General features: G+C 38.8%; 5 protein-coding genes, 1 long non-coding RNA gene and 2 pseudogenes across 6 annotated transcripts in view; 3 read left to right on the forward strand and 5 right to left on the reverse strand.

The window, feature by feature from the left end:
* LOC120014084 (callose synthase 10-like) overlaps positions 1–1,150 on the reverse strand; it is a 3,508-nt gene extending 2,358 nt beyond the window's left edge. The window contains exon 1 of the mRNA XM_038866011.1: positions 1,028–1,150. Within this exon, the coding sequence (XP_038721939.1) occupies positions 1,028–1,150 (123 nt within the window). The remainder of the gene's footprint in view (positions 1–1,027) is intronic.
* Positions 1,117–2,402, reverse strand: LOC120014717 (eukaryotic translation initiation factor 4E-1-like). Its single transcript, XM_038866749.1, has one exon. It carries the CDS (start codon positions 2,132–2,134, stop codon positions 1,865–1,867), a length of 270 nt encoding a protein of 89 aa, XP_038722677.1. The 5' UTR covers positions 2,135–2,402; the 3' UTR covers positions 1,117–1,864.
* A 1,277-nt stretch (positions 2,403–3,679) lies between these two features.
* LOC120014306 (protein SRG1-like) lies at positions 3,680–5,155 on the forward strand. Its single transcript, XM_038866227.1, has 4 exons — positions 3,680–3,984; positions 4,081–4,328; positions 4,417–4,741; positions 4,821–5,155. Exons 1-4 carry the CDS (start codon positions 3,730–3,732, stop codon positions 5,067–5,069), a joined length of 1,077 nt encoding a protein of 358 aa, XP_038722155.1. The 5' UTR covers positions 3,680–3,729; the 3' UTR covers positions 5,070–5,155.
* A 2,498-nt stretch (positions 5,156–7,653) lies between these two features.
* LOC120014308 lies at positions 7,654–9,415 on the forward strand (annotated as a pseudogene).
* Positions 9,141–11,263, reverse strand: LOC120014321. The gene is made up of 2 exons (XR_005471550.1): positions 10,658–11,263; positions 9,141–9,447 (listed from the first exon to the last, which is right to left on the reverse strand). It is a non-coding gene; the product is annotated as an uncharacterized LOC120014321 (long non-coding RNA).
* Positions 11,264–11,493: 230 nt separating this feature from the next.
* Positions 11,494–19,526, reverse strand: LOC120014307 (annotated as a pseudogene).
* A 1,276-nt stretch (positions 19,527–20,802) lies between these two features.
* LOC120014305 lies at positions 20,803–24,384 on the forward strand. The gene is made up of 4 exons (XM_038866226.1): positions 20,803–21,170; positions 21,861–22,771; positions 22,883–22,981; positions 23,988–24,384. The coding sequence occupies exons 1-3, from the start codon at positions 21,071–21,073 to the stop codon at positions 22,973–22,975; spliced, it is 1,104 nt and encodes a 367-aa protein (XP_038722154.1). The 5' UTR covers positions 20,803–21,070; the 3' UTR covers positions 22,976–22,981; positions 23,988–24,384.
* A 477-nt stretch (positions 24,385–24,861) lies between these two features.
* Positions 24,862–25,933, reverse strand: LOC120014312 (membrane protein PM19L-like). The gene is made up of 4 exons (XM_038866232.1): positions 25,670–25,933; positions 25,366–25,585; positions 25,234–25,279; positions 24,862–25,144 (listed from the first exon to the last, which is right to left on the reverse strand). The coding sequence occupies exons 1-4, from the start codon at positions 25,794–25,796 to the stop codon at positions 25,055–25,057; spliced, it is 483 nt and encodes a 160-aa protein (XP_038722160.1). The 5' UTR covers positions 25,797–25,933; the 3' UTR covers positions 24,862–25,054.
* Positions 25,934–26,205: the final 272 nt, after the last annotated feature.

Consider the following 26,205-nt stretch of genomic DNA (forward strand, 5'->3'; position numbering starts at 1 on the left):
TTTTTACACAAAAAAAATTTGAAAGACCTTGCTTGCTTGGAATTCAATTCATAAGATACCAAAATCTATGGTTTGCATACATAAATTTGATTAATTTTCGCAATAAATTCCATCGGGTAGTCCCCCCCCCCCCCCCCAAACAACTTGTTCCTGGCACACACCAGAGAGAAAAATAGAACGCGTATTTTTTTTTTCATTTTTTTCGCTTGATTGGTGAGGAAGCGATCTCCATACATCCCCGCGTCTGCATTCTTTAAACACTAAATCTTGGTCCTCAGTCCACAGGGACCCAAAAAATGATCTTTATGATGTAACAACTATAATCACTAGAAAGCAGAATCCAACTTCAACTACAAACAATTCAAGTGGGCATCCGAAATAGAAAAACTTGAACATTGCAAAACTTATTGAGGTATGGCAGATCATATCACAACACACACAAATCAGTTTATTAGATATACGAATTCCAAGAAAACAAATTGAAGAGTTTATTTTCAGATTCTGACATGAATACACTATATAACATAACAGGGTCATTATCAGTCAACAACACAAAAGTAAAAGCGGCAAACATAAATTTATAACATATTGAACAATAGAAATAAATTGTTCATCTCATGATAATACACAACAAATTGGGCCGTCAGAGACACATTTGTCATGTCACCTTCTTAACTCATACAGGAGAAACTTATAATATAAAGTATCTTATGCCACAATTAATACATGTAAGTGCCATCCAATAAAAACAAAATACTCTAATAATTAATAAAGACACACAATAAAGCTGAGAAAGAAAAGTTAGTCTCATATTTAAGTGTTAAAACTTACTGTTACGGCATGTATTTAATTACTCTTTTCCATGCATATTTGTACTAGAAACCATAAAAAACGAAAGCAATAGGTTTAGGTCATAACTCCTATGATCCATATATATCCCGAGTATCCAAGCCCTTACAGTTATAGGAAGCGTCACTTAGCATTTCCTACAAGTGATGGCCCATAAAGTGGAGCACAAAATAATTACTGTTGCAATCAATGCAGACACATCCCTTGCAAAATAACCCAAATTTACAGTAGCTTGAAATTCTACCGGATCTACTTTTAATGAGAAAGATGGACTCCAATTCTTGCAAGAGCATATAGTCATTTTATATGAATTTAATAAGAGCCATTGCTCCCAAAAATAATGATATTTGTAAGGCATGAAGAAAAATAGCACAAAAGGCCTCATATATTCTGGAGATGGATATGTAAGAAAATTACAACATTTGTCTTCCTCAGTACTAAGAAAATGTGCCAAATGGTTAGGGAGCATCTGAGGAAGAGTGTCGTTATTAGGACTTAATCCCAATCTGCTACATGAAAATAATTAGGATCAACTATGTGGATCTTCTTTCAGCGTGCAATCTGGTCTTAAGTATACTAAACATATCTCGTTGGTAGAATTTCATTGTCCCTCGCCCAAGGGGTGCCCTTGATATTGGCCTCTTCATTTCAACTCATATTAAATATCAGATTCAATCATCTTTCTTCCAAACGCTCTCGATAACGTTCAAAAGGATCCTTATTGTAAGAAAATTGAAGGGAAAGAAAGTACAAAAAAAGCCTAAACTAGAATTTCATACAAATTAGGTTAAATAAGTATTCTTTCCTACTACAAGATCATCTTGGTCATGAATCAAGTAACCAAAACACATCCAAGCAAAGTGGAGTTCGTTTCAATCGAAGATTTATCCGATCACCAAAATCATAAAGCTAACGTTCATTTTATTTCATTCCATTTCGTTTCCGTATCGCACTAAATAACTCCGACACAAAAAATACACGAAATGTTGAGAAAGAAAGCGAATACACTAAAAATTCACCTCCAAAACTCTTCAACAGTCGCAAAGGTGTAGATTGAGAGCATAGAGCTACCCCAGGCGGCCTGCTTCGACTTTGCCGAGAGATTATCAAACCAGAAAGTCCAAGAGTGCTCGAGCGGGTGCTGCTGGAGGGGAATTTCAGCTGATTTCTTGATCGACGAGTCCTCCTCTCCGACGATCTCGCCTTCCTCGGTGTCGTCATCATTTGGTGGGTTCTCAGGGTTCGTTTGTTCCTCTGTCGCAGTTGGTATTTCTTCGACCCCCATTCTCTCACAGTGCGCAACTGTGTTAACTTCTTCTTGCTTGTTATGGTGGTATATCAAATTCAAGGTCTTGGGTCTTTTTTTATTTTAGGGATGAATGATTTTTGGCCCTGATCATGATATTGATAGCAACTTATAACAACTACTCTGCTATGGTGCTAATTGTTTTCTTTTTCATAATTCAAAGATTATATCAAAAGTATAGGCAGCCAAGCACCACCTTAACGGGTAAGTTTGCTTTAACTTGAAAGTTGGAACCAATAAAGTTCAGGACTATTGAAATTCTCAAATTGACACCTCAAAAGAAAAAAAAAAGATATGGATGATGGATCAACTTTAATGCGGGACAGCACATTTTATTGTATAGTTTGATGTTTTTAGACATTTGTCAACCCTATATGTCTCACATGATGCATATCAAATTTTATACGTATAACTCCGTAGATCGGATAATTAAGATACCAATGACTCGGATTCCTATTATAACGAGTCTTCAATTTTCATTTGACTGTTGCAGCAGAAAGATTTAGGAAGATTACTCTAAAAGAAGTGAAAAAGCACTCTCTATCAGCTAAATGAAACTGAAGGCCGGCCGGCAAATCAAAAGGAATGGAGATGGGTTCCACTCATACCACGTCCAAATGCTTTTGTTCTTAACGCTGGAGACATCATGGAGGTACTGTCTTTCTTTCCATTAGTTGCAGAAGTTAATTATTATGTCCTGGTTAAACTCAACTTTTAGTGAATATGATTCTTTTAAGGAAATCAGCGGCGAGTCAGCGAAAAAGGGCTTTATTGTAGATTATTAGTCTAAAACACCAAAGCCTGCAAGCTTCTTTTCTTCTTGAGGCAGAATATTCAGATGGCCATTAGACAACAAAATACTAGTAAAACCAGCCTTATTGATCTGCTTAATCCTGCGATTTTCCGACAAGTACCAGTGGCATAGTATTTTTGAAGGAGTTTTTCGCTCGGAAATTGAATGCAAATTCCATATCTGGATTACCTTACCTGAGAGCATTAGATGTGCAAAGCAGCTTAAGATAAATGATTTTGAGTTATTTCCTGCACGTCCACAATGTTGTATACTGTTAATAGTGCCACCCGTATATGATTGTCACTCAACATATAAAGATGCAGGAAAAGGTAAACAACACCCGTGTGCAGAACTTGCAAGATGTACATAGATCTTTACAATAGAAGTGATAGGGATCTCAGTAAATGAGATTTTAGTCATTTCAGTAACCAATTATGTCCCTTGATTATGTGCATCAGATTTTGTGGGCCTTACACTTATATCAATCAATGATCAAGATTGATTGATGACTGAGATCTCATTTACTGGGATCTCTATGACTTATGGAACGAGGTGTTTGAAAACAATACAAACACGGCAGTCTATTTCTTGATTTGTTATTAATTACAGATAACTTTCAAAGCCTGGTGGCGCCCATCTCTTAATATAGTAGAGCAGCCGGCCAGTAGGTAGCAGGAATTGAGAGGTAGGAAAAGTGACCCGTTTGAATTTGTTACATATATATATATAGAGAGAGAGAGAGAGAGGGGACGAGGAGGAGGAGAGACAGTATAAGCAAGCAATGGAGCAAAAGCTACCAAGGCTAGGGGGTTCTCTGCTGGTTCCAAGCGTTCAAGAGCTGGCAAAGGAGCCCCTCAAAACATTACCAACCAGATATGTCCGAACCGATCTAGACCATCCATTGACTTCGTCAGATACCACAACTATACCGCAGCAGATCCCTGTCATCGACATGAACATGTTCAAGTCCGAAGAATTCATGAATTCAGAGCTCGAAAAGTTTCACAATGCATGCAAAGAGTGGGGTTTCTTTCAGGTACACTAATGCATTTGTCTGAGATGCACATCACTATTAGAGTTTTTGTGATAATCTTTGTCATTCAAGGAAATTAATTGTGGAAGTTGTCTGCAGTTACTAAATCATGGAGTAAGTGAGGAATTGGTGGAGAAAGTGAAGAAACAAGTTCAAGAATTCTTCGACCTTCCAATGGAAGAGAAGAAGAAGTGTTGGCAACAGCCCGGTGACTTGGAAGGATTTGGTCAGGCCTTTGTTGTCTCTGAAGAGCAAAAGCTTGATTGGGCTGATATGTTCTACATAATCACTCTTCCAATCCAATTGAGAAACCCCCATCTGTTCGCTAAGCTTCCTCTTCCCCTCAGGTTATCTATTCCTCATAACCATTTAACATTCTATCAGCACAGTAGTACTCGTATTGCATAAACAAATTCTGTTGCTCTGCATATGCAGGGATACCTTGGAGGCTTATTCAAGAGACTTGAAAAACCTGGCCATGGAAATACTCAGTTTCATGGCAAAAGCACTAAAAATGGAACCTAATGACATGAAGTTACTGTTTGAAGAAGGAATGCAGGGGATGAGGATGAACTACTATCCTCCATGCCCACAACCAGACCTTGTGATTGGACTCACCCCCCACTCTGATTCTGTTGGCCTCACAATACTTCTCCAAGTAAATGAAATGGAGGGCCTACAGATCAAGAAAGATGGGATCTGGGTTCCTGTTAAACCACTACCTAATGCTTTCATAGTCAACATTGGAGACGTTTCAGAGGTAACATCAATTACCTAATACATGCTTTATCTTGTATAGTACCTGAATCAGATGATCTTGAATGATTATGGTTTGGCAGATTGTAACCAATGGAGTCTACCAAAGCGTTGAACACCGAGCGATGGTTAATTCGGTGAAGGAGAGGCTTTCCATTGCCACATTTTATGGTCCGAAGCTGGACTCAGATATTGGTCCAGCACCGAGCCTTGTTAGTCCAGAGAACCCTCCAATGTTTTGCAGAATAGGAACTGCAGACTACTTCAAGGGTTATCTTTCTCGCGAACTTAGTGGGAAATCGTACTTGGATGTCATGAGGATTTCAAAGTAAAGAGGCTCAGAGCCCAGAGGGACTGAAAACTTCCTGTATCTGAATATATTGCTCAATAAAACTGTTCTGTCCAGTACTTTTAAGTATTTTCATTCCAAATATCAACTGACTACCCTCATCAAAAGAATCATAGGTATACCATCCACACACGCACACACAACAGAGAGATAAATTAAAAGAGCACAAACATATAAATTGAAGCGTTGTTTCTACCATCTTAATCAATTTACAACAAGAACCAAATATAATACTCTGTTGTTTCCCTACGCTACACGGACCAATGGCTTCATTCCCTATTACAAATCTCAGGTATATCAACCCACAATTTCCAACAGTACCTTACCGATTAGTATTTCATGTCCAATGTTGGAATGGAACCAAAGCCTTTCAGCGGACGTCGTCTGCATCATTCTTGTATCTATCCTAGCATTTGTAAAAAAAAATAAAAATTATTGAGTCAGAAGTAAGCAATCTAACAAAAACTAACCCAATAATTACCTTTAACCGACCGATTGATCGGTTAGTTTTATGTCAAAAACCGATTGTTTACGCTCCTACCTTGGAAGAAGCACCATTTTGAAGTGGAAATTTCATGTGTCAAATTGAAATTTTAATTCATTAATTATTTTTCAGTGAATATTGAGCTCTGAAGTACTTTGCGGGCATTCCTTCCCTCCCAAGGCTTTATCAGGAAATAATCTCGTCTCTCCCAGTGTTAGAACCATAACCTACACCTTTTTGTGGATGTATATTTTTATATCTAATTCTTTGCCTCCCCTCACGGTTTAATCAGGAAATAATCTCGCCTCCGCCTGAGCTAGACTAAAATGATTGTTTATCATAAAACCTAGCTAGCTATCACCCCAACAAAGTTTCCCTTCTCTTCGGGCGATGGTTTCGTACCCTTCAACATCTCCAGGCCTTACCTTGTACTTGTCTTTCTCTTCCCGAGGAAGCTTGTAAAATTCTTCGATCTCATATTTCAGCTCCTCCATTACTGAAGAGCTTGCACCATGGTTCACCATCTGCATACACGTTTGCCAAACAGTAACCTTTTCTTTCCTTTTTTTGCTGTATTTTTACTCCAACACGTTTGGCTCAAATCTCTATTATTAACGTGTCATTATGACTTCTTTTTCTTGTCTATTACGTGTTTAATTGAAACATAGAAAAATTCATGACTTCGATGATGATGAGAGGCAACAACTGCCTGCAACCCTAATTTCAATCGTTCTGTATCTCATGATCATGATAGCAACTTATAACAACTACTTTGCTAATTGGGTTTTCTTTTTCATAATTCAAAGATTATATAAAAAAATATAGACAGTCCAGTGGCACCAATGCCTATTAATTAAGAATAATTTATTTAATTTAACGGATAAGTTTGAATCAACTTTAACGCGTGACAACGCATTTTACTGTGTTTTTATATAAAATCTTGTACGTAAAGAAGTGAAAAAGCACTCTCTTAATCAGGTCATATGGCTACAGCCTTAAAGATGAATGGCAAGGAAAGGAAAGATTTGTTTGAAGATGGAGTTCAATCAGTTAGAATGAACTACTATACCTATAGGTTTCACTCCTCACTCTGATGCTGATGTGCTTGCGATTCTCTTTCAGCTAAATGAAACTGAAGATCGGCCTGCAAATCAAAAGGAAGGGCAATGGGTTCGAATCATACCCACGTCCAAATGCTTTTGTTCTTAACACTGGAGACATATCATGGAGGTGCTGTCTTTCTTCGTATTAGTTGCAGAAGTTAATTATTATGTCCTGGTTAAATTTGTTGGGTTTGAGAGGTGGAGAGAAGTACAGAACACATAAAATATTCACTTCATTTCATATATTTACACGGTAGTGCAGCAATACATATATATAGACATACATAATTCTTGACTTTTTCACATACACAATTCTAGAACGTCCCAATACATGTGGTTGTAACTCATGTCACATATACACAACATATACCACACATTAGCACACACATGTAGCACGTGAGTATTCCAACAAAATTCAACTTTTTGTGAATATGACTCTTAAGAAAATCAGCGACGAGTCAGCGAAAAAGGGTTTTATTGTAGATTATTAGTCTAGAACACCAAAGCCTGCAAGCTTAAGCCGAATGATTTTGAGTTATTTCCTGCATATACACAATGTTGTGTACTGCTAATAGTGCCAGCCGCATGCGATTGTCACTCAACACGTAAGATGCAGGAAAAGGGAAACAACACCCGACGGGGGAACATGCAACATGTACGTACATCTTTTATCTTATTTATGTAAGGGGCTGAAAGTTAGCTATATAGTGATGCGGTGCGGCGGTGCGTAACATGGTGTTTGAAAACAATACAAACACGGCAGTCTATTTCTTGATTTGTTATTAGTTACAGATAACTTTCAAAGCCTTGTGGTGCCAATCTGATAATAAAGTAGAGCAGCCGGCCAGTAGGAATTGAGAGGTAGGAAAAGTTGTCCGTTTCGGGTTGGATTTTTCTAGGCTTGAATTTGCTTTCAGTTTGTTGTCTATGAGATATATATATATATATAGGAGGAGGAGGGGAGCGAGTATAAGCAAGCAATGGAGCAAAAGCTAACAAGGCTAGGGGGTTCTCTGCTGGTTCCAAGCGTTCAAGAGCTCGCAAAGGAGCCACTCAAATTCTCAAAACATTACCACCCAGGTATGTCCGAACTGATCAAGACCCTCCATTTACTTCACCAGATACCGCAGCTTTTCCGCAGCAGAACCCTGTCATCGACATGCACATGTTAAAGTCCGAAGAATTCATGAATTCAGAGCTCCAAAAGTTTCACAATGCATGCAAAGAGTGGGGTTTCTTTCAGGTACACTAATGCATTTGTCTAAGATGCACATCACTATTAGTCTTTTGTGATAATCTTTGTCATTCGGGGAAATTAATGGTGAAAGTTGTCTGCAGTTACAAAATCATGGAGTAAGTGAGGAATTGGTGGAGAAAGGGTAGAAAGAAGTTCAAGAATTCTTCAACCTTCCAAAGGAAGAGAAGAAGTGTTGGCAACAGCCTGGTGACTTGGAAGGATTTGGTCAGGCCTTTGTTGTCTCTGAAGAGCAAAAACTTGATTGGTCTGATATGTTCTACATAGTCACCCTTCCAACCCAATTGAGAAAACCCCATTTGTTTGCTAATCTTCCTCTTCCCCTCAGCTTACCTATTCCTCATGATCTTAACATTTTATCAGCACAGTACTTGTATTGCATAAACAAATTCTGTTGCTCTGCATATGCAGGGATACCTTGGAGGCTTATTCAAGAGACCTGAAAGACTTGGCCATGGAAATACTCGGTTTCATGGAAAAAGCACTAAAAATGGAACCTAATGACATGAAGTTACTGTTTGAAGAAGGAATGCAGGGGATAAGGATGAACTACTATCCTCCATGTCCACAACCAGACCTTGTGATTGGATTCACCCCTCACTCTGATTCTGTTGGCCTCACAATACTTTCCCAAGTAAATGAAATGGAGGGCCTACAGGTCAAGAAAGATGGGATCTGGGTTCCTGTTAAACCTCTACCTAATGCCTTCATAGTCAACATTGGAGACATTTTGGAGGTAACATCAAATTCAATTACCAAAAACATGCTTTATCTTGTATAGTACCTGAATCAGATGATCTTGAATGATTATGGTTTGGCAGATTGTAACCAATGGAGTCTACCGTAGCATTGAACACCGGGCGATGGTTAATTCGGTGAAGGAGAGGCTTTCCATTGCCACATTTTATAGTCCGAAGCTAGACTCAGATATGGGTCCAGCACCAAGCCTTGTTAGTCCAGAGAACCCTGCAATGTTTCGCAGAATAGGAACTGCAGACTACTTCAAGGGTTATTTTTCTCGCAAACTTGGTGGGAAATCATACTTGGATGTCATGAAGATTTCAAAGTAAAGAGGCTCAGGATCTCAGAGGGACTGAAAACTTCCTATATCTGAATATATTGCTCAATAAAACTGTTCTGTCCAGTACTTTTTAAGTATTTTTCATTCCGAATTTCAACCGACTACCCTCATCAAAATTTGGAGCTGAAACATCATCAAAAGAATCATAGGTATACAATCCACAGACACACACACACAGAGATAGCAATCAAAAGAGCACAAACATAGAAATTGAAGCATCGTTTCTACCATCTTAATCAATTTACAACAAAAATCAAATATAATACTCTGTTGTTTCCCTACGCTACACGGACCAATGGCTTCATTCCCTATTCCAAATCTCAAGTATATCAACCCACAATTTCCAACAGTACCTTACTGATTAGTATTTCATGTCCAATGTTGGAATGGAACCAAAGCCTTTCAGCAGACGACATCTGCATCATTCTTGTATCTAACCTAGCATTTGTAAAAAAAATAAATTATCGAGTCAGAAGTAAGCAACCTAACAAAAACTAACCCCATATTAAAAGAGAGAGGGAGAAATTTTAGATATATAAATTTTAAATTTTAAACCAATCACACGATACAAAAGGATTCATTGAATCAGACTGAAGATAAATAACTCCTTGTAGATTTTTTTCTGGCAGGCATTTTACATGATACCAACAACAGTATTCCACCTCAAAAGGACTTTCAACTTTCAAGCTGTAAGACAATTTGAAGCATAATTTTCACCTCAGCACTCCCAATTGGTACATTGATTGTATCACTAGAATTTGTAAGGGGAGCCAAGATTTTTAGCATCAATATTATTAGAATAATGTCAAACACATAAGTACCTTTTTCTGTTAATGCAAAAAACGTTACCAATGGGCAGAGAGAAAGTGCAATATAAAGGGAAAGAACATACAAGTTGATAAAAAAAATTCAAGAAGATAAATTACCAGAAAAACTTTAGTACTCTGATAGAATATAATCCATGGTCCAAATTTGATTGCCAGAACACAAAAGTAAAAAAGAAAACAGTTTAGGGACATAAAAAAGCAGACGTTTAGGAACTCATGGCCAGTCACTCCTTTAAAAAATCAAATCTAGGCTTTTTGGATAATTATATAGTGCCTCAAGAGCTTCTATTCACATTCACAACTGAAAACCCAGTACCTAAGTAACACAAATCTCTCAGACAATGACACCACCAAAAGGTTTCCCGGATAAAACCCAGTTCCCATTGCCATCCGCAAGAGCCCACAAGTAATTCTTAATCGAAGTGAAACAAAACAGGCAAATCTGAAGAAAAATACAAACAGTCGATTGAAAAATTAAATCAACCGGCATTGCCACAATTGGTAGTTAGGTACTAATTCAAAACACAAACCCAAAAGCTAAAAGGCACAAGTTCCCAATTGCAAAAAAAAAGAAAAACGTAAATAAAGACTAAGACTAAGACGACAAAGAAAAGGAAATAATTATCAATACCAAGGCTTTACTAAGCTGGCAACTTCCGAAAAAACACAGACAACAAAGTCATGAAATGAAAACTCAAAACCCACAAAATAAAACCAAAAAAAGGAGATCAATAACAAATCTTTACGCCTTCCAAGGCTTATTAATTTACAAACAACCAACACCTTAACAACACAAACCCGAAGAGGTAAAAAAATGTTACCTTTTGAGCAGATGCCATCTCTCAAGAGGAATGCCATGGCCAGGGCCAGTTTGGCCCTGGGTCGGAGTTGCAGGGAACGTCTCAAACCCTAACATTCTAAAACTAGAGAAAAGAGGAAATGAGAGCGATGAAAAAAAAAAAAGAGTGGCAAAGAAAAGAGAGAATAAAAAGAAAAGTAGGGTTGAAGGGTTTTCGAGGAGAGGCGGTATTACCTCACTGGGTTTGGTTCTGTGCGGAGAAAGCGAGAGAAATTGAGGATCGAGACTGCACGAATCCCAAAGACAAAAACAAGCAGATAGAAACGAACAGACAGACAGAGAGAGAAAGAGAAGGTGTTGTTCTCTGTTTTATTGTCTAGTTTTTATTTGTGGAGGGTTTTGAAAAGAAACCCCGCAACCCCGCCCTCTTCAAGTTCGCTTTGTTTCAAAAGAGGAGGGGTTTAGTCAATATCTTACTGATTTAGTTTAGTCAAAACGGGCTTCAGCCTCCACAAATGGGCTTAAGGTGAGATCAGATTCGTAGCGCAACGAAATGGGCCTCAAGCCCAGTTTTCTCAAAATGAGCCTAATCTGGCCGAGCTTAGGCTTCAAAATAATTTTTCAGAAGCCCAGCTTAGAACAGATTTTCTTGGGCCCCATTAATTGTTCAAATATGTAGACTCGGACATATTTTCAACCATTCGAGCAATTAAACTGTTGATGTGACATAAAAAATCGACATAGAAATCTGTCTTGAAAAAATTTTCAACTCTGGATTCTCAAGTTAGAACACGTGAACATTTGGTAACTAAGTTGGAAATTGACAACTCTTTCAATGACAAAATCAAGAGGAGAGAGAGAGCAGAATTACTCAGACTTGCCCATTGTTAAAAATAACCAGCTTTCCACAAAGAAAGGCCATTGTCTTGTAACTTGAATGAGCGAATGTAATGCCAGAATAAATGTAAATTTTTCAATGGAACAGAAGCAAACAAAGCAGCAGTTCTTTTCCCTCTCTTGTTTAATTATTACATTTGAACAAAAGAACTAAAAAACTTCAGCAGCCCCATTACTTAAGGGAATTCTCTGGCGCTTCTCCACATAGGCCGATGGAAACCAGCCTGCCTTCCCTTTGCATTCACCTTCTGACCATCCTGATTGGTTCACCTGAGAGAACGCCGATGCATGTATTAAAGGACAGAAGAAGTTAAGGAGAACCAAGGGAATTCATGACTCCAGAAGTCTGCTTTCCCAATACCTTTTCCAGTTATGGTCAATCCATAGCATGATAAGCTCTGCTATCATAACAGTGAAATGTAAAGGCAACTAGATTCATTATTATTATTTCCTTTTGCTCGACAAAATGAGAAGATCCCTATTGAGAATTTTGACCAGTTCCTTGGGGTTATTTGTCAGGATGAATGTTCAATTCATAAAAAGGGAAAACGATGAAGATGGAATGATTAATGAACTAAAGACCAAAACTACTGAAATAAGGTGCAGAAAGCATATTATAATGTTTTAAGAGGTTAGAAATACCAGTATTTTAAGGAACAGTCAGAAAGGTCAGCTACTAGCTAAAAATAGGCTAGATGGGCAAACGACCTTTGTTCACTTCAACTCCAAGGAGATTTGCATTCAGCAATTTAAAGATCATATTTTCCTTCGTCCCAAAAGCAAATAGTGGAAAATTTATACAACTAAGCCAGAAACTACCTATCAGTTAAGTAGATGTCACCTATATATGCAATCGAGGTAAAAAAAAAATAAACAACTTCCGTGCACAAGCCTCCCGCAGTTGGCAGGTTGAGGAAAGGCAAGATATACGTAGTCTTCCCTCACATATATGCGTAGAGGTTGTTTTTGGAGTTTGAACATATGACCTCTAACCACTGAGCCACATGTTCGCCTAATGCCTATATGCAATGCAGACATGTCTAAAAGTTAGAAGCACCTTTCGCACAACAATATAGTCGCCTACTGCCAAGCTCAGCTCTTTTCTGATGCAGCACTAAACGGATGCATTGCCTGCAAGAGTCAAAACCATTCATCAGAGTCATATAACATACGTCATGTTCGGTGCTTGGTTGATCAGGAAGATGATTAAGAGTAGCAAACAAGTAGTGGACTGGTCCAAAGTAATGAAAAGCATTAATAACTCAATCATGTGGATATCGTCAATGCATTCCTTTCCAGAAACACTAATGTGTTGCAGTTGCAACCATCACTGTATTCCTGTCTTCTATACAAAGAAGTGCTTTTTCACATTATATGAAGATGCTTGACTTGACATTTATTACTCTTCAATTCTACGGGTTTCGTTTCCCAATTTAATTGGGATAAAGGTTTTGATGATGATGATGATATTCATTCAATTCCTTCATTGGTTTTTCAAATTAAAAATGTAAACAGAGTAAAGCTCAGATCTACCACAAACACTGGTATAGGCATTGTATTATATGATTTTACACAGCACTTTTTTTTGATGTTTTTAAGCAGCACTTGCTCAGTATCAATCCATAAAATTCCTAATAAAGGATGCTAACTTCTGATGAAAATAGAAATTACGTAAATTGAGAGGGTGGAATGAAAATTTTGGAAGTACTAGGTTCCACGAAATGATCCCCTAAACACACACTTCCAGTAAATGAAAACTCACTTCAGCAAGGAAGTACGTTGTTTTCTCTTGGAAATTCTCGGACATGACTGGAAGCTTCATCGGGGGAGCAGACTCCTTATGCTGCTTCTCTGAGACCATCTGACACAAGTGAGTAAGATATAAGCTTATACAGCTGCTATGAATACGATATCTCCCCAGAAGACAATAAAGTCAGGAACTAACCTCAGCTTCAATCTCAGCAAATATAGCAGCTATTCTGAGATGGTGGTTCTTTTCTCCTTCAACCTTCCAAAATTTAAACTTAATCATCAAAGGCCAAAGTGATAATAACTACAAAAGAGACTCATATACTGTGCGAGCATACACACCATTGCAACAAGCCTCTGGAAAGTCAACCTTCGTTGTTGTGCTTCCACAGCAGATAATGCAGACGCAGCTTCTTTACCAAGAACTGCCATATTTGCTTTTAGTTCCTGCATCCTTGCCTCTGCAGCATGCAGCTTTGCAACATTTTCATGGGTTGGAGCTTCCTTAACCCGTGCTTGTCTTCGGGAAACCTCTGCTGCCTGTATGCTTTTAGTGATCAATATAATAAATAAGATTCCAGGAAATTAATCAGATTAGGAACCAAAAAGTCAGAAATCAAGTGAAATGGATGGCATGTCAGTAGCAGACAATTTCCAGTTCTCCGAATACCTGTGTCTCTGCTTCCTGCCTCATCCGACTATAACGTTGAGCAAGATGACGAGCATCTTCCAAAGGAGCGCCATTGATCATCGCTCTCATGGGATCTAAGACCTGAAAAAAACCGAATAAGAGACTGGGACATTAAAGTTTCTCCTTTGCTAAGATATCATGGATTCAAGCACGAAAACAGCCCCTGTGCGAAACAAGGGCAAGGCTACAAATATTTAGGTGCTTCAAAATGTAGGCAGGCGCCTTCTGTAGTGGGTTCAGAAGATAGCTTGAGGTTAGGAATCATAGGAGTAGAGGCAGGTTTACAACCAAGCATACCCGTATCCTGCAGAAGATCAAGAACATATTTCCGCTGGGATAAAAATATGCCACGGCGAGAACGAGCAACCTCAATGCCAAGAAAATATCGGAGGGGACCTAAATCCTTAGTATCAAAGGATTTTCGCAGATCATCCTTTACCTGAACAATACCTGGGGAGTCATCTCCAGTAATAAGGATATCATCAACATAGACTGAGATAATAATGCACTTGCCCTGAGACTGGCGACGAATGAAACATGTGTGATCCGAGTGACACTGAACAAACCCCATAGCAAGCACAACTTCACTGAAGCGGCCGAACCATGCCCGAGGAGACTGCTTAAGGCCATAAAGAGATTTCCGGAGACGACATACTTTCCCCGAATACTCCCCCTGGCCGTGAAAACCTGGTGGAGGATCCATGTAGATAGTTCGGAAAGGTCCCCATTGAGGAACGCATTTTTAACATCCATCTGATGTAGAGGCCAAGAGTATGTAGCAGCAAGAGAAACAAGGAGACGAACTGTAGTAAGTTTCGCAACTGGAGCAAACGTGGCTCCAAAGTCTTTGCCGGGAATCTGAGTGAATCCTTTGGCCACAAGACGAGCCTTATAGCGATCAACCGAACCATCAGCCTGATACTTGATAGTGAACACCCACTTACAACCAACAGTGCTCTCACCAGAAGGAAGATCAACAAGGTCCCAAGTATGATTACGTTGTAGGGCATCCATCTCTGCTTCCATGGCAGAGACCCACTTAGGATTCTGGAGAGCAGAGTGGACAGAGCGAGGGATCAAATCGGAGTCAAGCTTGCCAAGAAAGGTCTTATAGGAATCTGAAAAACAATGATAAGACAAATACTTGGCAATGGGATGGTCAGTACTACTCGTAAATCCAAAACGGGAAGGGGGATGACGATCACGAGTGGGGTAACGAGGAACAGAAACAGGAGAAAGGGAAGTACCTGATTCCGGAGAAGACGTTGGCGGAGGGGCAGGAGCAGACGGGCGCCGAGTATAGACCTGATCAAAGGGAACAAGAGATGGTGCACTAGGAGTAGATGATGAGTCAGGAGAAGGTGAAGGGGAGGAAGACTCGGGTAACAAAATCGGTCGTGGAGGTGATGATTGATCTGGGATGGTGAGAGAAGGCTCCACGGTCGGTTCTGATATAAGAGGGCTACCTGAGAAAAAAGGAATAGTCTCCAAAAAAGTAACATCCAAAGAGTGATAAAAGCGACGAGAAACGGGATCATAACATCGATAACCTTTAGACATGGAAGAATACCCGGTAAAAACACAGCGAATGGCTTTATCATCAAGTTTGGTACGGGAGGGACTACGATTTTGAACAAAACAGGTACAGCCAAACACACGAGGAAGAAGAGAAAACAGAGTAGTACCTGGCTGAAGGACACGAAGGGGTGTTGCACCCTGAAGTGCCCGACTCGGAGTACGATTGATAAGGTATGTGGCAGTAAGAACAGCTAAGTGCCAGAAAGTTTTGGGGACATTCATACCTCGAAGAAGACATCGAACGACAGACATGATGTGACGGTTCTTGCGTTCCGCGACACCATTTTGTTCAGGTGTGTAGGGGCACGTGAGCTGTTGAAGGATCCCATTTTGAGCAAGTTGAGTGCGAAACTCATTGGTGAGATATTCACCGCCATTGTCAGACCGAATGGCACGAACAACAGTATTGTATTGAGTTTTAACCATGTGAAAAAAATTAGTGAAATGATCAAAGACTTCAGATTTGTTTTTCATAAGATAAACCCAAGTACATCGAGTGTAGTCATCAATAAAGGTAACATAATAACGATGTTGAGAAAAAGCAGTAGTGGGAGATGGTCCCTAGACATCAGAGTGAACAAGGTCAAATGCAGCGGGAGAACGACGCATGCGAGGAATATAAGAAGTGCGTGTATGTTTGGACAATTCACAAACCTCACAATGAAATTTAAAATTTTTGCACGCTTTATTCAAAGGCGGAAAAAGCGAACATAGATATTGAAAGTTTGCATGGCCTAGACGAGCATGCCACAAATCTACAGTAGCAAGGGAAAAAACAGAGGAAGATAAAGTAGAAGGATCTAGAACAGAGGAAGATAAAGTAGAAGGATCTAGAACCGATAGTGTGGAAGCTTGAAGACTAGACAATGAGACATCAGATGAAGGTGGGTCACCAAAGTAGTAGAGGCCGTCATGCTCAAACCCCCTGCCAAAAATCTTCTTCGAAGTCAGGTCCTGTAAAAAACAACGGTCAGATAAGAAGACAACAGCACAATTCAGGTGTTTGGCAAGGCGACTGACAGAGAGAAGATTACATGTAAATTTAGGAACATAATAAACAGAAGGAAGAGTAATATCCGGAGACAAACGGGCACTGCCCTGACTACGAATTGGGAGAGAAGTACCATCAACAATACAGACAGATTGGTTGATAGGAGTAACAGAAGAGGTGAAGGTGGAAAGCTCACCAGTCATGTGGTTGTTAGCCCCAGAATCCAAAATCCAAGTGGGATTCCCTGACTTACCATGGAAAGCAGTAGGAGTACCTGCAGCAATAACAGCTGATGACTGTAGCTGAGCAATCTGGGACTGGAGTTGAGCAATCTGGGACTGGAGCTGGCTCAAATCTGGTGAAAGATGACTATAATCCATCTCGGCAAAAGTAAATTGCCACAGTGCAAGCCAAGAAATCATAAAATTTTACCCAAAGTTAGGCAGTAGTTGAATCAATTCGTGAAATAATCACGACTGACAGAGATACACCGAGACAGAGATTTGCCAAAGATAACCCAACAAAGATACTTGCAACACTCGCTAAGAGAAACTGATAGACACGCACGACGAGAGATAGGTGCGCGCAGAGACAGATACACACAAATATGTTTGAGATAGATGTGTGCGAAAAGAGACAGATGCGAACAGAGTCACGCTTGAGATAAAGAGCTGCCGAAGTCGATGAAAAACAAAAGAGATACGTGCTGCCAGAAAAAGCCGAGAAAACTGCTCGTGAACAGTACTTGTGAACAGTACCGTGAACCGTCTGAATAGAACCGTGAACAGTGATGATAAAGAAAACCCTAGGCTCCGATACCAAGAAGAATTGAATAATTTGTGTTGTATATTCATGTTGTGAGGTTGTACATTATATAGTTACATTGAGAGCCCTAAATTAGGGAAACTAAATCAATCAAATCAACCTAATTCTAGGAAACTAAATCAAAGTAATTAAAGGGAATATTTACAACCCATAATTACAAGAAACGTAATATTCTCTCATAATTCCAACAGGTTCGTCATTTATATGATAGAAAAAAATGCATACGACAGACAATCTAATTAAGTGCTACATTGTTTTTTTCCAATAATATCAAAAGAAGTAAACCTGTGAAAGCAACAGTCGGTTAAAGTCTTCTTGCTCCTTTTCCACATGTTTACGAGAATCACCATAAATAGCTGCAGCCTTAGGAAGAAGGTTGTCAGTATCAGCAATGTTCTCTGCTCCATATTTGCAGCAATCCTCTGCCAACTTGGTTCCTGAGTCCAAAAAAGTCAAAAGTAAAAGAACCAATAAAGTTACTAACCCTGTCAATACAACAGATAGCATAGTTATTCGAACTTTACTATATTCCCATACAATCACACAGAGTAACTGCAGATCTCAGCGAAGTTTTCACCTGTCTCAATATGCTTATACCCAATGACAGTCAATGCCTCCGCTGCTTTCACAATATCTTTCTGGAATTCCTGAGAAATGAGATTTGAAAAACATTGTTATATTGAGGAATGGGAGGTAAACTGTTTGGTAGGCTTCAACAAATCCAAGTTAAGATGTAATAACATACTTAAGTTGTATAATGAAGAAACTCATTCGATTGAAGACAATGAATGAATACTCCTGAGTCCTGACAATCCCCATTCCCCATCATATCTAACTTTAGAATAACTTTAGAACTTTGGTGTTAGGCTACTCCATCACAAGAATGGCACCATGGGCTCCAACCACATGCACCCTCTTTTCACTATGGTGGTAAGGCTTTGCTATTTGTCTCCCCATTACTCATGATGGTAGGAGCCTTGTGCACTGGGTTTGACCGTCCCCAATGTGTGTGTGTATCACTTTCCTTCTAAGATTTATTGAACTATTTGTAACATGTGAAACATATTACTCAATACTGAATGTATGGGAAGCAACTATCGTCAAGCAATCAAAATGTACGGGAAGCAAAATAGAAAGGTACGATTATAGCCCTTTAACACAGGTAACAGCTATGTCTAATAAAACCTGTAGGCAGCATGACAATCACAATATATATTGTTTCTTAGGGTGCAAGGCAAAACAAAAAAAAATTCAAGTAAAAGGAACTTTGCAATGAACAACAAAACCATCTGCACCTTTCCAGCACGAGTGGATCTGTACAGTTTCTCTAGCAGTTGGTGCCTCTGCATCTCAATCTCATCAATGACCACTACATCTGAGCTTTCATAACCTGTTCCACTGAACTGCTTTATTACAGCTTGAAACTGGGAAAAAAAATACAGTGAGTGGAGTTGTTCAACCAAAGAAAACAGCAGTTGAAAAAAATATATATTCTTTTGAAAGAAGATATACTCTCATGATGTAATTATGAGGTTAAAAAATGAATTAAGCTGTAACTGCTACTAGGCAGGCAAATAATGAGATCTACTACAATTCATCACTTCATCTAATCCGAAAGGCAACAACAGGACAAAATTTCTCCCTAAACTGAAGAATAATTAGAAGAAAACCAAGATGCAGAGAGAAATCGAGAAAAATAGGATCAGAGAAATCAAGGGGCCGATACAAGTTTCAAAATTTAATGCTGTTGAAATTTCCATTCATCGTTTCAAACCCAGAAATACACAAACCCTCAAAACACAAATCCCATTGTCTTCATTGTAATTTTCATACAATTGCGCGTCAACCAAACAAAGAAAATACATAGACTTAAGAGCTGAAACAAATGATCAGATAAAAAGAATAAAAGGGAGATTTAAAGAGTTACTTGCTGCTGCTTGGCGACTTGTTCTCTGAGCTTGCTAGCTTGTTTCCTCAAAGCATCCATCTCGGGGAGGTAATTTTGATATTCACTCTTCAAAATTGCATAAACAACCGAACACGGAATATACACTGCGATTGCTAAGTGGGTGTGACCAGATCTGGCCGACAATGAAGACACAACTCTCGCGTTCAAGTTGTCTCCACTGTTCTTACTCCTCCGCCTCCGCGGATCATCTTGCCTTTTTGTCAAAAGCAGAGAGAGATATATTTTTTTATTTCCACTCTTTTAATATGTATATTTATTTTATTTTATTTTAATATGTATATATTTTTATCCCCGACGACACCATAATAAACATCACATCATTCAAATTTATCCTTTAGACTTCGATATAGGTCTAAACTGACACCATACGAGTTTACCCTTTAAACATCCGATACAAGTTTTTCATTTGAACATTTGATATACATATTGAATATGAGCAAAACTTATCACACCATACAAATTTACTTTAAACATCTATTGTGGACTTAAACTCGAGTCGACGAACATATAAGTTTTTCACTTGACGATATAGTAAATTAAGCCAAATTTATCATGTGTCCACAAATATATTGCTACCAATAAAAATCGAACTTAATACCTATCAATCCATAGAATTTGACTCCAAAAAAATTCACTAACCGAGTTGGGTTATCGTCCATTTGACGTCTGTGTGTATATGATACCCTAAATGTGACAAAAACCGAACGCAAGCTTTCAAAATAACTTCTGTCATCTTTAAAGTCAAACAAAAACTCATTTACAAAATTATATTACTTTAAACATTTTTTTGAATCCCAAAATTCAAATTGAGATCCAACACAGATTTCGCTTGTGATTACTTTAAAGCCTAAAACTACACTATTAAAAACAAAAGAATGCAGTGAGTGACACATGATACATTGTAGAGAAACTCATCTTTGTTTAGGCTCAAATAAATAAATAAATAAGAGCCAAAGAGATCAGGAGAGAGCCATCTATAACAGTCAAGAAAATCACCATAATACAAAATTAATAAGCCACATAATCTTGAGTTGGCAAATTAGACACCTCTCATTTCCTTTAATGGGCGATTTTCCACGTACCCCACCCATCCCCATTCAACGTATGCATCACAGTTTTCTTCAAAGTTCAAAACTTTCTCTTTAAGTTTCTTGAATTTCATATCCCCCACAACTCAATCCAAACTGTGATGATTTTGAATTCACAGACGCACATTTTGAAGGAAAAGGATTTGCTGGAATTATTCCAGCAATTCCACCAGATCTACACCATTAAATAGTGTGGGTGTAGTGTTGTCAAATCAATACATTGTTACATTAGATGGTGTAGATCTGATGAAATTCCTGGAATAATTCCAGCCCCTATCCCCATTTTGAATGAATGAATGAGACCAAAAAGCCAATTTACAGACTGACAGTTGCCATTAAATGAGACCAAGACACGCACCCCACACATCCATCTCTGCCCATTTTACATTACAAAATTAAACGGTTTTTATTGAGAGACTGCAGATTCAAATAGAGATTCTCTGTGCACTCACTCCAGCAAATGACGTTTCAACACTTGCCTTTCCCTTGAAATCCCAATAGATCCTTCCCTACCAATCCTTTTTTTTTTTTTTGAAAAACGTATACAATCTATTGAATATAGCGACACACATTTGTGGGCAGGTGATACTCTGCCATTTTTGGTTGCCGAAGAGAGAGAGAGAGAGAGAGAGTGGACGGAATCAATCATGCCTAAAGGTGCGAAGAAGAGAGCAGCTGCCAAGAGAAAGAAAGAGCTAGAAGCGAATAACCATATCGACAGTAGCAGCGGCGGGGACAACCCTCAAGGTATGGGCTTTTCAAAGTGTTTGCTACATGCCCACATGTTACTTCCACTGTCAAATCTTAATTTTGCCGTTTATCTCAATTTGGGTTACTGGGTATTTGGTAAATTTAGCTTACTTTGCTTGTTATTCATGGAGATTCTTGGGGTTGGTGTTTGGATCAACTTGCCGGCCCTCTTGTCAGCCAATCTGCTCCCGGTGCTATGGAATTTAGTTGATTTCCTCCTTTGTTTGTGGTTGCTTTCGATTAGGAGTCTTGTGGTTGTATAATCATGTGCGTTGCTCTCTAATGTTTGTCTCCTCTCTGGTTTCATATAGGCCGTTTGGTCGATTAGAGTTTTGGGTATTCGTACAAATTTTTTCGAGGGCTTTATCCTGAGAGGAACGACTGTGGTCAGATGAATCTAATCATCTTTATCTTATTGGTAGAATCAATCGTAGGCCCTTGGTTTGATTTTTGTGATGGCTTTGTTAACCTTTTTACTTGGTCCTTTGGTTTCGCTTGAATCTGGTGGGGTTTGTTTAAAAAAGTTAAGAAAGTGCAGGTTTTTATTCAATATGGTTCTTGTTACTTTGTATCAACTATTAGGCCTGAGAGGTATTTGTTGATGCCCTTAACTTTAGTTGAATTTGGTTGAGTCTGTTCTGATTACATTTTTCTCTCTGATTTTGTGATTTTATTAACCGGCTATAGGGAATGATGATGTCAAAAACCAAGATGAAAGAGAGAGCGATGGTGGTGAGACTGGTTCCCCTGGGTCACAGGACCAAGATAACCACCAGCATCCATTTAAAAATGGAAATGAAGAACCTAACAAGAGTAATCTGTCAACTACTCAAGCAATTGTCGGTAATAACAACTCTGTGGAAGGAATCACTGGTGATGTCGAAGGTAACGAGCGAGTAGGATTAGTGGATGATAATTCAGTTCAAATGGAGAGGGAATTAAAATCTAAATCTGTTGAGAGAAATATCATTAATATTGACCACATCCAATCTGATATAGACACCCATGACGAGTATGATTGGAGCTCTAGAACTAGTAGTCCGGATTTCGAGTCTCAAGTATCTGAGAGAAAACATGAGACACCAAACATTTTAGGTTCAGAAGCTGGTTCAACCGTTTTTGGGGTTAAGACAGCTGATTCCTTATGCAAGGAGGAGCAGGTATCTGAAGCTCCGCACTTGGGGGATGCTACCAGTAGTTTAGTTACAGCAACTGCTCCTGTAGTTGACTCAGGTACCCCAGACCTGTCCACATCAGTTGAGGCAATCAATGTTATTGAAAGTGCTTCACTCAAGAATTCAGCTGTTCATGATACAATTCAATATGGATCGAAGAATAATTATGACAACCTGCTGCCAACATCTGATGAATTCATAGCTGATTCATTGGCTACGTTGGATGGGGCATCAAAGGAAAATAAGGATAACGTTCTTCCCAATGTCAATGAGAATTTCGGTAAATCTTCAGCTGTAGTTGAATCTGCTGGAAGTGGAAATGATGGTAAGATGTTGACGTCAGCAGGCACATCTACTACCGAAACGAGCAATGGTGCTAAATATATTGATGGCTCTCGGGTTCCTGATTCTTCTGAAAACCAGGTATTGCTCCTATTCGGCTTTTGATTGTGAGTTTAATTTATCGTTCTTTTTCTGCTTCTTGAATCTTGCATTTGTCAATTGAACAAATTTCTGTACCGAATTGATGTGCAGCCTCTTGTAGAGTCAGCTCCGCGAATGTCCCAAAGAACCTCTTGTTTGAGTTGCTGTGGATTATTTGATTTGATAACAAGCTCCAGTAGATAATTCCAGGTCGGCATTTTTTAGTATGAAGCTGTCACATTGTTAGTTGATTTATTTTTCCGCTAGCTTCACTTGAAGCGTTATCATCTCAAACTGTTAACCTTTCTATTTACCCAAGATTTTTTTTTCTTTTTGTGATTTACTGTTTTTTATTTTTGCTCGGTGAAATTGATCCTTGAAGTTTGGCTCTATGAACCTTTAGGCTGTGAATGATCTTGCTGGCCTTGTACATATATTGCCACCATCTGACAATGTGATGTTTACGTACTATTAAGGCAATTCTTTAGATCCATTTATCTTATAAAGGGTATTCAACCATGTTTTTTAAATCCTGATCCATTTTTGTCATCCTTTTTTCATTTTTTTTTTCTTTCATCTTTTTCCCCTTTAAAATTTCTAGAGGTCTCCTTTTTCACCTGCCATTGGGTGAGTATGGATAATGAGCGACTTCTTGTAGGCCAAATTGAGGCCGAGACTTGCCATGGATCGAAGGCCAATGCCTCTTTCTCAAAAGAGATGAAAGATTAGTTGTGGAATTGCTTGTTACATAAGAATCACTTTGATGCTCATTTACTCGTGTATGTGTACACGTGAGTGTGTGCATGCACATATTCTTGTGTTTGCAAGCATGCCAGTGTTTCTGTGCATCTATCTTTTAATTATTAATCGTTTTTGTAATTTTCTGAATATAAATTGTCATTGTGAACTATTTTCTGTTTGTGAAAGGAGCTGATGTTGGAGTTAATCAAAATTGGCCAGGAGCTAGATTGATATGATATTTTGACTTTTTCTTTTGTGTTTATTACACTTTGACGTAGAATTCAAGCAATCAGCACCGAGTCTCCTTTCTGCTTCTTGCTTTTATGTCCCAATATTAATGTACATGCATGTCCACCTTTCTGCATGTCATTCATCTTTTTCATTTGTAAATTTTAGTACTATGCGTCTGTGCCCAGACTTGATCGATTCTATTATGTGCCGCTGTCATTCATCTTAAAGTTTTGCCTTAATGCAGGAACAAGTCAAGGGTGGGAGCTATGTGTACTGGAATTTTGTGGGGAGTATAGAGAGATTTGGTTGCAGGACGTCGCTGTATTTACAATCAGAATATATTTCAGGTCCTTCAAAAATGATAAAGTAGAAATACACTTGGTACAATTGACTATAAACTTTGTTGTGGTTGTAGTGTGAAACTTGTGGACAAACTCAGTGTCCTTAGCTTTTGGTACATTTATGTTGTGAATTTTGCAGTTAGAGCTTTTGTGTACTTATTTCCTTTCAACTTGAGTCAAGTAGAAATCTGAACCCGGAATTACACATAGTAGTATATTACAATATTATTCTGTCCTTTTTCCGATTGCTGGTATATAAGACCTGTTGGAACTCGGCCGTACCGTTGAATGTTGGCCTGTTGTGCTGCTTTTGGTAAGATCTTTACAGAGTAGTTTTTTTTTTTTTTAAACTTGGATGGTTGGAATGTTGGATTGCATATTGAATTGGAGACTGCTGATGAACGTTGCGAACTGGAGATTTTCTGCTGCCAAAGTTGCAATGAGCCTTAGATTTTGGCCATTGAAAAAGTCTTAACATATCCAGTTTGGTTGCATGTTTGAGAGATTGCTGGGCTTGTGACTTGGATACGTTTTGACTTTAGGTCATGAATTGGTGATGGCATTGAGACCATTTTGTCTATGATAAAGGACGGTCCAACCAATTGGGAGAGCATCAATGGATTCTTTTTCGAGAGCGATTCATCCTTCCGAGCTCAGCATACAACTCTAGTTGTACTGCGCACTGCGCTCTCCAGGTGTGTTTGTTCGCCTCTTGAAGGCTCACATACATAATTCAATTCTTGCAGAGCTCAAACATTATGTTGCAGTGCAGGTAGGTATTATGTACTCCACACATTCTTTATTTTTCTTTCAAACCAATATCAGTAATTCTCACAACAATTACAGAATTTCACAACAACAATCCAAATCCCTTCCTGGGTTTGTACAAGTCAATGAGCAAATTTGCAAACAAAATTAGGGAAAAACAACAAATTGAAAGCAAACATCACGCATCATCTGAAATTCAGGTTTATCTCCGGATGGTGGCGGCACTGTGAATTGCTGCTAGGTATAGAAGCTGTGTAACTGTAAGTATGATTAAAAATGCTTCCATTGTTCTCTGCAAATTGAAAGCAATTGTAGTCAGAACTCGCGAACACTCCCTAATGAATTCGTAGCTTTCTTATAGATTCGTCGTTTTTTTCTTACCAGACGAGCATTCCTGAGTTTGAGATCAATCTCTTTCCATGCAAAGCTGTCCAGAAATGATGTTTGCAGCTAGTCAGTGACTGAACAAAACGTATAAAACACAATAATCTATGACATAATATAGAGGCATACCCCATAGCGAGCGCGGTAAGAGTCCAAGCAATGGTAGCAGCAGTTGCAGCTGATGGCAAGCTATCAGCAGACCAAGACCGAATATGGTTTAAACCAGAGATTACAGAGGCAACACCCACAACACCAGCAATCAACGCGAACGTAACAAAGAATCCGGTAGCAGCATTGCCCATGGGGAAGTAAATGGGCGAGAAATGCGCTGGAAGGTCGAAACCAGGACCTGCAAATTAATCTTACCATTCATTAGCATACATTCTTGCACAAACACAAAAAAAATAGTGACAAAGTGAAGAAGATTAATTACCAATGATGAATCCATGATCTATTGCTCTATTCACAGCCCACCCACCAATCCCCAAAACTACCACATACATGCAGAAATTAAGTACCAAAAGCAGAGCAGCAACATTTTTCATCTCCCCATTTGCCATTATAGGCGCTATCTGTCAGTTTAAACTAAAAAGCTTATGAGAGAGAGGGCAAAAAGAGGAATTGCAGGAGTACTTGTTTGTTTGTACAGATACATGTGTTTTGCATTTGGAAGGAACGAGGAAGGCATATAAATGGAATGGCAAATAAGGGTATTGGTTCCTTTCTTGCTAAGGCTGGTTGTTTTGGTTCAAAAGAGTTATGTGGGGTTGTAAAGGGCATGCTTCAAGTTCAAGGCAAGCCCCCCTACCCCCCAAACAAAAACCAGATTCTCAATTTGTTCACATTCTTTGTGGGGGGTTTTCCTTTGTGAATGGTACATTCTTCTTCATCTAGATAGGCTATGCAATCATTGATTGTTCCTGGGAAGAAAGTGATATTCTTTGACAGTGTTGGGAGTCTTGGAGAGGA

Source organism: Tripterygium wilfordii, chromosome 14 (assembly GCF_013401445.1).
Source record: "Tripterygium wilfordii isolate XIE 37 chromosome 14, ASM1340144v1, whole genome shotgun sequence".
NCBI lineage: Eukaryota > Viridiplantae > Streptophyta > Magnoliopsida > Celastrales > Celastraceae > Tripterygium > Tripterygium wilfordii.